At 45.5% G+C, this 11,648-nt stretch overlaps 1 protein-coding gene across 1 annotated transcript; it reads right to left on the reverse strand.

Annotated features, from left to right (window-relative positions):
- Positions 1–3,040: 3,040 nt before the first annotated feature.
- LOC149280468 (NADH dehydrogenase [ubiquinone] iron-sulfur protein 2, mitochondrial-like) lies at positions 3,041–9,633 on the reverse strand. Its single transcript, XM_089500469.1, has 14 exons — positions 9,539–9,633; positions 8,038–8,141; positions 7,616–7,806; positions 7,170–7,290; positions 6,917–7,029; positions 5,347–5,421; positions 4,984–5,061; positions 4,613–4,698; positions 4,213–4,332; positions 3,791–3,920; positions 3,544–3,639; positions 3,321–3,404; positions 3,166–3,223; positions 3,041–3,078 (listed from the first exon to the last, which is right to left on the reverse strand). The coding sequence occupies exons 1-14, from the start codon at positions 9,622–9,624 to the stop codon at positions 3,041–3,043; spliced, it is 1,380 nt and encodes a 459-aa protein (XP_089356595.1). The 5' UTR covers positions 9,625–9,633.
- Between the last annotated feature and the right edge of the window lie 2,015 nt (positions 9,634–11,648).

Raw genomic sequence — 11,648 nt, forward strand, 5'->3', positions numbered from 1 at the left:
AAATAAAATTACACAGATAAATGGAAAAGGAGATCAAAAACAACAACATTTCATAAAAAATTTATTAAAATCAAATAGAATATACACAGTTATTCCCTAACACTATATATGTTAATTTGTCCCTCTACCCCATCTAAGGGAGAGAGACGCTGGGAACAAGTTGTTAGTTGTATATCTATACATATATACACACACATATATATATATACACACACACACACGTATTTAAGAACGCGCTGATAAATGGAGCTCGCGCCCTACTAAACCAAGACTAGGTCAATATAACTTCCTTTGGGTAACAACTCTATACGCGGTTCAAAAACACTACGTTTTGAACAGTGCAGTTCAAGGTTAATGTATAGAAGGAAAGAACGTTAGAAATATAATTAGGATTTTTCCCCAAGTCAATTCGTAGCTGAAGGTCATAGGAAATATCAGATAGGACATTTTAAGTGGCAATTAATCTGGAAAAATAGTTTGAGATTTTTTCCACCTCCAAAAAAAAATAAAAAAATTATTTTGTATTTATAGTTCATCTTCAAAAACTAGAACTTCGTTTAGCTACGCCATTTTATTATTTTTTTTAAAAAAATAAGTGATTTTCTTACCTGCCATTTGAACTCTTAGAAGACAGAGCGTCAGGAACGTGAGTTTTCGCATGGCTGTGGGTGAGCCGATGGCCAGTGTGCCGAATCCTAGGCGTCCGCTCTCACTCGCTCTTCTCAGAAGTCGCAGGTCCCCTGTCTGAGTGCCGCCGCTTATGTCCAAAACCACAGGAAGAGTGGTTTCGCCTTTACCCGGCCCCTATCTACTCATACCAAAATTCTCATAATGTTCCCTTTTAAACTTCTTTTGCAACACACGCTGCTGCAAGCCGAGAATGGACTTAAAGATTAAAGGCTTACTTCCCTCTTTCGCCAATTACAGAAAACCTCTTGGCACAAGTAATGACAAAAAAAAAATATATATATAAATATTGTGTCAATACGGGAAATACGATGCAAACGTAATGTGCCTTCCAGGGGAGCAGCCGTCCTCACTTCGGGTACGAGAGAGATCCCGCGAAGTTGCCGATTGTGGTTTGATTGGCACAAGCAGCCAGTTAGTCGTGAGAATCGCTGAACTACGGAGACAATGCTCTGGAGCTGGAGCTTCCCCCTAAAAAAAAAAATAAAAAGTACCGCCCAGAACATTAAACTGTCCCTTTAACAAACATTAGGACGAGAAGGAGAAGAGGGCCAAGCTCTTATGAGTTTGCGGGGGAAATCAAAGGGCTGCTTGAGCGAAGACAATTCGATTCTAGCGATGGGAATGCGGAGGTCATTGGCTGGAGAAGGTATTAGGAGGATAGATTGTAAGCTTCTTGGAATAGTTGGGGTTATTAGAGAGAGATGAAAAGTATAAGTAGGTAATAATCTTACAGATGGAGGCAGATAATTCCAGAGAACAGATGCAATAGGGGTGACTTCTTCCGGAACCGAAGTCATGGGAAATCTGAAGAGGATGGTTAGGAGAGAACATATAACAGACAACAACTGATATATAAGAGATGAACGTTACTTGTCTATTGAGCATTAAACAAAATTAAGCACCGACTTACTTCTGACGCCGTGGATAACTTAGACCCGGATTATTCTGGGGTTTCAGCATGAAAGCCAGTAAACCGCGCACAGGGCATAGTGATAATATAGCGTTAATGGAAAAATGAACCCTTACTTCCTGACGTTTTAGGCAGGGTTAAAGAACTACTCGTTTAAATTGCAGACAGGGTGGTCTCACAGCCGCCCGCGTTTCAAGCGTAGACTTTGGTGGCTGCAGGCCATTTGCGTGAAGTTTAGTATGCCCTGTAACATGGTAAAACTCAGTTATAAGAGGAAATACCGCATTTAATTGGAAGCATGAAACAGCAGAATCCGTTTATACACTCAGCACACAGACTCCCACGAATACAGTCATTCTCTGTTAGCTCATGGGATCAAGAATATCAGCGCCACAATGCCACATCGGATTAAGTCATTCCTTTGGTAAAGAGAGAATGAACTGCTAGCACTTAAATAGCCAAAGCAGAACACGCGTGTGAACCAATCTGATTGAGTGGTCATAAGAATGTATTACAAAAGAATGGGGGTATAGTCTTACCCTCATTAATGAAACAGCAAAGCCCTTATCACTCGGAAGGGGTATAATGAACTGGATATGCCCCGGCATGTTTTTCATGCAGCCCAGGTCTTGGCTGGGTTTGACCCTGGATTCATGAAATCATCAAGACTTCTGATGTCACCCAACATCAGTTTAAAAGGATGGTGGTTCTCATATCAGCCACCTGGGAAGCTGCTTCCTCTCTGGCACCAGTCGTTCCTTCCTCTAGCAACAAACTGTTTTCACACCGAGTCCTCCGCCAGTCCTGGGAGGTTCTGCTGCCCTTTTATTACGAATTTAGAAAACGTTTAAATAGCTAGTGCTGCCCTCTGGTGACCAGGCTGGAGAATAACTGCCCCACTAGCTCGGAACACAGAATAGTGACTCTTTAGGACGCCACTAGCTATTTACAGTTTACTTTGTATCTCCATGGGCCACAGACGGAGTTGTGGGTTACTTCACCCACTCCATTTGGCAAAGGCAGAAGAGCTCATGCTAAAGACATCAGGAATCCAGGAGAGTCCTTGCAGAACAGGGGCAGGATGCCATCCTCGTCTCTGGGCTGCCCCTAAATACCCACCTGCCTAGAAATCAGGACATTAAAATACAAACGTCATGCAGAGCATTCAACGCAGAATATGCACCCATCATTCAGAAAAAGTCGTAGCACGGACGGCCAAGAATACGCCCGATCCACAAATGCAGAGTAACACCTCTTATTCATTAACACAGACGGCGTCTGTAGACAAACCAGAGAATTTATTCTCAGCTCAAGACAAGTAATTACATGTTTAAATAAAACAGGCATGAAGTTTGTACTCTTGATAGTAAAGCCACATCAGGACACGCGTGTATTCAGGGGGATGGACCAAGGATCAAACAATCTCCTGCGCTTGCGGATTTATCGATCGACTTCTCCAAAGACAATATCCTGTGTTCCTGCAGCGAGTATAGGTTGAGAGTTCAATAAACACACAAGTACAGAGGATTACATACATTTTTAGTAAGAAAGGCTAGAAAACTCACCAATAATGGCAACCACATCAGCAAGCATGTGACCTTGTGACATCTTATCCAAGCCAGCCTGGAATGGAGAAGAGTGATTGTTATCTTAAACATTAAGGTATACGAGACAGCGTCTCTCCCACAACACCAATGTATATCAAACCAAAAGAACTTACCAAATGAGCAAATCCGGGGGCTTTAATTTTACAGCGATAGGGGCGACTGGTGCCATCAGAAACGAGGTAAACACCAAACTCACCCTGTTGGGAAATACATCTCATGAGTATGAGTTTACAAAACCCATCGGAGAGCATGTCGTCTTCAGTCTTAATATAGTATCTTTTGCCCCAGGTGCTGTAGATACTACTGCATGGGCATGGTGTCAGGTACCCTCCTTACCTTGGGAGCTTCTATGGCGGTGTAAGTAGATCCTGGGGGCACCTGGTAACCTTCGGTGTAAAGCTTGAAGTGATGGATCAGGGATTCCATGGAGCGCTGCAGTAAGAAGATATTGCATAAACATCTAAAATATATTTCATTAAATTTGCGACTAATGCAATCAATAAAAGCACAATAATCAAGACAAGACAACACATATGACATTGCTAGCTTAAACACAAGCTCATGGGCCCTCAGGCAAACTCACCTTCATCTCAGACCTCTTAGGGGGAGACACTTTGGCATCGTCGACCTTTATCTCTCCTTCGGGCATCTTGTTGAGAGACTGGAGGATAATGCGCAAAGACTGGCGCATCTCCTCCACCCGGCACAGATACCTAGTGGAGGAATCAAGGATCAGAAACGGACAGTGGCCGAGAGGCTGCGAAATAGTTCTAGTTTTACAGGAGCCACAAATCGGCTAATTTCATGTCAAACCCACCAAAGGACCCCTTCACCTCCGGCCATTCCATAACTGGCAGAGCCCTATCTGACCCTTGTGCCCAAATACAGGGTGCAGTCATCCCTTCTCTCGCCCTACACAAGAAGAGGAGCAGTCCTGCATAACCCAACGCCCAGTCACTCCATGTGGGCAGCCGTGTAGGCGCACACGGTTTCATTCCAACATACCTGTCATAACAATCTCCCTTGGAGCCGATAGGAATATCAAACTCCACCTGGTCATAAACGTCATAGGGCTGAGACTTCCTTAAATCCCACTTGATGCCGGATCCACGCAGCATCACCCCACTGACAGAAAGCAAGAGATTATTATTATTACTAAACAGAGATACCACTTCCCATGATACTCAAGTAACCAACGCCAGCGCACCATGGAAATGCAGTCCAAAGGCTAAACCTGTATTGCATCTCTACATGGAGTAGTAAAACGGAAGACTTTTTTCCAGCAGTTAAGTTGATAGTGAAAGGTGGTCAGTTTCATGAAAATATATTCTCAGCCCCAACCATAAAGGGGGTGGCATCGCTGATCAGAGACCTGACAAAGTGACATCGTTTGCGTTAACGTTACCTAAAGCCATAGTTCAGGGCATCCTCCGCGCTGATCACTCCTATATCCACAGTACGGTTCTTCCAGATACGATTATTTGTCAGCATCTGAGGGTCAAAGACATGAAGAAAGTGAGTGTGGCTTATGCTGCCAGGATGTGTAACACGGTGTCACCATACATTATACAGAAGTGCAGAGAGCGCTCGTTTGTGAACAATATCCTCCCCATTTCACGCCGTTTTAAACTCTTACATCTCCCAGATACTTTGTATTCTTATCTTATGCAGAAGAATCATTTCTCAAATCACTGCTCAAAACTTAATAATCAGGAAAAGCTTCACTTCGCTGTAAGTTCCTTGACCTAAATCTGAGTCTGTAACACCACAACTCACCTCCTCCACTTCATCAATCCGAAGGGAAAAGTTCTTAATAAATTCATAGATATCATCCATCAGACTCAAAGGCATGTCCTATGGAGGAAGGCAAAAAAAAAGAACCCTAAGCACTAGAAATTCAAGGAAAATACAGAATATTTCAGTGGAAAGAGTGACACCGATTCATTCTCCGATTCTATAACTACCCCTGCTACAGTACAAGACATCTACTGCCTTTACCTTCAAGCTGTACTTTCCACTATCCTAAAGCATCTATGCAATGAAAATAAAAATCTATATAAAATGGTTTTAAAAACATAAATTTTAACACCTCTGTTAAATAAAAGATCTATTAATTTTTGGTCGTTTGAAGCTCCTTACCTGATGCACTCCTCCTGGACGAACATAAGCTGCATGCATCCTGGCCCCCGAAACTCTCTCATAGAACTCAAACATCTAGGTGGAAAGAATAAAATCTGTGAGCTAATCCAGAAATAAAAAAACCCAAAATCACCCAATGGGGATTAAACGATGTTCTGTAATTCTGAACCAAGCAAAGCTTAGAACACTGGGGAAAAAAAATCAGGTAGAAAGCTTTCATACTATGGCTGCAACTAATCAATAAAATCAATAATCGATAATGAAAATGGTCAGCGATTTTCATTATCGATTAGTTGAATCGATTTTTATCGATTTTGCTCTGGAAAAACTCCTCTCCTTCTATAATCAAACAGATCGGATTATAACACCAGAATCCAGATCCCCCGCAACGCTGCAGGGGACCCGGATTCCCCTGTCAGCCGGTGGGGGTCTGCACGATGCGCACAGACAGCTTCCACTTTTCCCCTCCACTTCCGCTGGGGCTTCTACGATGCAGCGCCAGCATCAGATGACCTTCATCGTAGGTCCATCGTAGAAGCCCCAGCGGAAGTGAAGGGGAGAAACGGAGGATGTCTGTGCGCATCGTGCAGACCCCCACCAGCTGACAGAGAATCGAGGTCTCCTGCAGAGGATCATCCTCTGTCAGCCAGTGAGTGTCTGCGCAATGCGCATAGACAGCCTCCGTTACTCCCCTTCACTTCCGCTGGGGCCCCAGCGAAAGTGCCTGTCGGCAACGGAGGTTCACAAAACACCAGGGAGTCGGGTATAATGAATTTCAGAGTGGCATATCTGGGGGAGGCAGAGTGGTGAATCAAGGCGTATAATGAATTTCAGGGTGGTGTAGGGCATTTATGGGGGGCGGAGTGGCATGTCAGGGGGGCACAGTGGCATATCTGAGGATATAAGGCCTATCAGGGGGCTCAGTTGCATATCACTGGCATATGAGTATAAGGCATATGAGGGGGCACAGTGGCATATAGGAGGTATAAGGTATATCTGGGGGTCAGATGTGCATAACTGGGGGCAGTTTGGTAAATAAAAAAATATAAACAATGCTTTTTTTCTCAGTTTATTAAATCTGAAAAATAGCTTACATATGAATTAATATTTACTAATAACTTTGTATGAAAATCTAGTCTGAGAAACACTGTTTGGGTTCTTGTAGCTTTTATTATGTCAGTAAAATAAGGTCAATAGAGAAATGCCATTGCGATAAAGAGATGAAAGTGTAAATTGTAAAGTTTTTTTATTCTGCTGGGGGTTTTTTGTTTTTTAACACCCAGTTTGTTCATTACATTTTAAAGAAAAGAAAAATCTGCATTTTTTTCATCCGATTAATCGAAAAAATAATCGGCCAACTAATCTATTAAAATAATCATTAGCTGCAGCTCTATTTCATACATTTCCTCATTGCAGTAAGTGCTACACCTAAATGTCTGGCTAGCTATGTATCAATACAATCCATTGTATTACGGACACAGACGCAAAACCCATAGTTTCTTTTTTCTAAAAGACAAAAAACAACATTTTAATGGGGGAAGAAAGCAAAATATGGAAGATGGGTACGTACCTTTTCTCTTTCCTCAAACATCCAGAAGAAAGGGGTCATTGCTCCAACATCCAAAGCGTGGCAGGTGACAGCCATGATGTGGTTCATAACACGAGTGAGTTCTCCAAAAAGCACTGTTGTGAATAAAGAGCTGGTCACAGAAGTGATCAAAGTAAAAAAAGGATCCCCATCATGATGTTACTTTATTACAGCGACATGTTCGCCGTAAAGCCTGCCGACTTCACTGTGAGCCTTAGAATCGAAGAGAACCTACCTCTGATCCACTGAGCTCTGGGCGGGGGAGTGATATTTAGCAGTTTCTCCACTGCTAAGGAATATGCTTGCTCGTTGCACATCATGGAAACGTAATCCAGGCGATCAAAATAAGGTAAGGCCTGAGGAAGAGAACACATCAAAGATATGCAACACACATGTTCCTGCCTGCTGTATAATTGTTTTGCATTAGGTTTACATCTAATGCAGGAATTGCTTAGGTTCTCTAGACTTCATAACATGCAGGTGTCATGTATAGGTAATAAGCACCTGTTGCACCAGATACAGGCATGGTCTAGAGAGTGACTGACAAGTACCTATACTAACAGGTGTGTGGAAGATCCTGCTGGCAGCAAGAATACAGGTCTGGACAAAATTCATCCATTTATCTGAATACATTTGAAGGCAATAAAAGCCCGGAGGAGATTGTAAAAAGGGACGCGTCACCTGGAGGTAGGTCTTGTGCTCAATCAGTTTTTCCGTGGCTCTGTGCAGAAGGCCAATGTGTGGATCACAGCGTTTCACAGACTCCCCGCTAAGCTCCATGACAAGCCGCAGGACCCCATGGGCAGCGGGATGCTGGGGTCCAAAGTTAATGGTGAGGTTGGAGACAGTCTTTTCCTTTGGAGGGTCCTTATCTGCAAGAACGTGCAACAGCTAGAATGAGTTAATGGCTGCAGCTCAAAATGGTTAATGTCCCAATTCAAGGGAAAAGGAGCCCCCAGAAACTGCTGACGGCTTACCCTCACCAGCCAAAGTGGGGCACAGCTTGACGGTCTCAAAATCTGAGACCCCTTCGCGTAGCTGCAGTGTTCACATAGGGGGTATAAAAAGAACACCAAAGCAAATGCACCACAAACGGCTCTCACCATTCCACGGGGCCGGGACCCACTTCTCTGTGATGGCACTCGGATACATGACGGCGCCTGCATACTGCTCGGCCCACTCCACGTCCGGCTGCCATTGCTTTCCCCTGCGCAAAGAAAAAACAATGATAGTGCACCGCATAGCCCAACCAAAGCACGTACATGACATTATCTACCCCATACATCACGACAGTGCACCGCATAGCCCAACCAAAGCACGTACATGACATTACACACCCCATACATCACGACAGTGCACGCGTAGCCCAACCAAAGCACGTACATGACATTACATACCCCATACATCACGACAGTGCACGCGTAGCCCAACCAAAGCACGTACATGACATTATATACCCCATACATCACGACAGTGCACCGCGTAGCCCAACCAAAGCACGTACATGACATTATATACCCCATACATCACGACAGTGCACCGCGTAGCCCAACCAAAGCACGTACATGACATTATATACCCCATACATCACGACAGTGCACCGCGTAGCCCAACCAAAGCACGTACATGACATTACATACCCCATACATCACGACAGTGCACCGTGTAGCCCAACCAAAGCACGTACATGACATTACATATCCCATACATCACGACAGTGCACCGTGTAGCCCAACCAAAGCATGTACATGACATACCCCATACATCACGACAGTGCACGCGTAGACCAACCAAAGCACGTACATGACATTATATACCCCATACATCACGACCGTGCACCGCGTAGCCCAACCAAAGCACGTACATGACATTATATACCCCATACATCACGACAATGCACCGCGTAGCCCAACCAAAGCACGTACATGACATTACATACCCCACACATCACGACAGTGCACCGTGTAGCCCAACCAAAGCATGTACATGACATTATATACCCCATACATCACGACAGTGCACCGTGTAGCCCAACCAAAGCACATACATGACATTACATACCCCATACATCACGACAGTGCACCGCGTAGCCCAACCAAAGCACGTACATGACATTATATACCCCATACATCACGACAGTGCACCGCGTAGCCCAACCAAAGCACGTACATGACATTATATACCCCATACATCACGACAATGCACCGCGTAGCCCAACCAAAGCACGTATATGACATTATATACCCCATACATCACGACAGTGCACCGTGTAGCCCAACCAAAGCATGTACATGACATACCCCACACATCACGACAGTGCACCGCGTAGCCCAACCAAAGCACGTACATGACATTATATACCCCATACATCACGACAATGCACCGCGTAGCCCAACCAAAGCATGTACATGAGATTACATACCCCCCTAAAAGCACATGTCGCTGCATACATACAGGTGTCACACATTACCTCAGCCTGTGCCCTGTCTGCAGCTCATACACACAGGTCACAGCTCTGTATACTGACACACAGGACAAAACCATAGGGACATCTCTAATACTTCACCACTCCAGCCTCCACTCCATCCCAGGGGCTGAACTCACCTGACTGGCTGGGGCAGTGTCGTCCACCGTCCGGCAAAAATCCCTGAAGGTGCCCGCAGTCTTCCCAGAGCTCTGAGAGCCGCCATCTTTCCCCGACAAGCCAAGCGAACTGCCAGCTGGGAACTTCCGCTGCGCGATTCGGCTTCACTTCTATTTATAATGATGTGTAACCTGCCGCCATCTTGACTACGGAGCCGGCCGCCTTGACGCACTTCCGCTGCTGCCGAGCCCCGTGGGAGACATATTGGTTGCGGGAACGCAGTTCACGTCAGCGGAGAACTCGCGCCAATTGACATTTTACAGGAATGGCAGTTGAGTAAAGCTGCGCGTGGCTCATTTAAACAGAACTCTTATAATGCCACGTATTATATTATTTAGCAAAGGGGGCTTCACAACATTACCGCAGGAGGATTGGGGGCCTCCAAATAATGCTTGCAAACCATAAAGAGTCAGAAGTAAAAACATGAGGGAAGCAGAAATGCCTTTATTACTCCTTAATGTGCCAACCCTGGTGGTCCAAAGCGTGAAAACCGCAGTGAGGCAGCCAAGCATGTCACCATCTTGGGCCTGCCTCGTGTCTGCTGCCCGCCTCGTGTCGGCTGCCTACCTTGTGTCTGCTGCCCACCTCGTGTATTCCTCCTTCGTCGCCGATTTGAAACGAAGAGACGTATACCGAGAAGTGGAAAGAAGACTTGCTGTGTGTTCGACTCTCCTGGTCCAAGAAGGGGGGTTCATGACGAGGCGGCTGATCCCCCCCCCCCCCCATCACCTACTGATAGTTGGCCATTTTGTGTAGCCCCTGTGGCAGAAGTTCTGTTGCGGGCCTAGACTTTGGTAGGCTCATATGTGAATTGGCTCCAGAGACACGGCGGCTACCAGCCTGATTTATCAATTCATTTTTAGTTTTCATGGCCTTGCCGTGTATTCATTTATTGCCCTCCGCAAATAATCACACAAAACGGTTTCCCTGCCAAGAGTTGGCCGTCATCAAGTTTTAACGGGGCAGAGAAACACAGATACCCCACAATGCCAACTTGAGGAGACCGGAGAAGTGGATCTGAAACTGAGCATCAGAACCAGGCCGGGGTCCTTACCCAAACATAGAGCATTAAGCCACAGTGGTCCCGCCGACAACGGGCACAACCACCTCCGTCGAAGCTCAGCACGAGAGGCGCTTCGGGACAGAACCGGTGGGACCCCCAGAGGCGACCTTACCTTTCCTTCAGAAGGTAAGGTCCTTCAGAATGTACCATATTTGTTTGATAATAAGATGACCCCCCCAAAATTTGAATATTAATTCACTGACAACGTCCGCCGGGGCTTCTGTGACTGAGCTCCATCATAGAAGTGCCGGCATCAGCGGAGGTTGTCTGCGTGCATCACTCAGACGTCCACCGGCTGCCAGAGAGGAGGATCCAGGTCCCCTGCAGCGCTAGACACCTCCAGTCCCTCATCCAGACACTAAAGCTTCTACGCCACACCTATAATTGATTAACTACAAAATGGTAGCCACCTGGAGACAGTAACATCCCACCGACAAACAATTTTCGTTCGACTCTCCCACACAACACTATCAAGACTAGATTATATGTTTATACCGGGAGCCCTGATCCAGAGACGATAGCTGTCTCTGACCATGCCCCTGTCTGGGTAGATATTAGGTGTACGGCGCCCAGATGATTCTCACACGACTGGAGAATCCCAACTTTAACCTCAGCGACGTTAACACTCTACAGTTTACGAACGCACTTCTGCCACTTCTCTCAAGCATCTCTACCTGGCTCCTGTCCAGATGTCGCCACAGTTCAGTATAACCATACATTAGCCTCAGTCCTAGATATGGCCACCCCACGCGGTCCACCTCGGCCACCAGGGGTAACATCCTCCCTCATGGTGTTAATAATATGGTCGCTAGGCATACAGTGAGATGTTTTGGAAGCTATTACATAGAGCATACCTCATCCCCTAACTGAGACGTCAAATTCTGTCTTAAATGCACTGCACCTAATGCGGATCTTCTATGTTGCTTTTGATTTTGTTGTCATATCAATGTTTTTTGGGAAACTATTTGCAAGTATATCACTCATAAGTTAAACAGAGATTCCAGCTT

Source organism: Sceloporus occidentalis, unplaced genomic scaffold, assembly GCF_023333645.1.
Source record: "Sceloporus occidentalis isolate IW3139 unplaced genomic scaffold, rSceOcc1.0.p SCAF_155, whole genome shotgun sequence".
NCBI lineage: Eukaryota > Metazoa > Chordata > Lepidosauria > Squamata > Phrynosomatidae > Sceloporus > Sceloporus occidentalis.

Excerpts from the sequence above, each read along its gene's own strand:
- LOC149280468 (XM_089500469.1), bottom strand. The coding sequence starts at position 9,624 with ATGGCGGCTCTCAGAGCTCTGGGAAGACTGCGGGCACCTTCAGGGATT. Across the intron at positions 5,422-6,916 it reads TGTTTGAGGAAAGAGAAAAG|ATGTTTGAGTTCTATGAGAG; the intron begins GTACGTACCCAT and ends CTTTCCACCTAG. Across the intron at positions 4,699-4,983 it reads GGATTGATGAAGTGGAGGAG|ATGCTGACAAATAATCGTAT; the intron begins GTGAGTTGTGGT and ends TTTGACCCTCAG.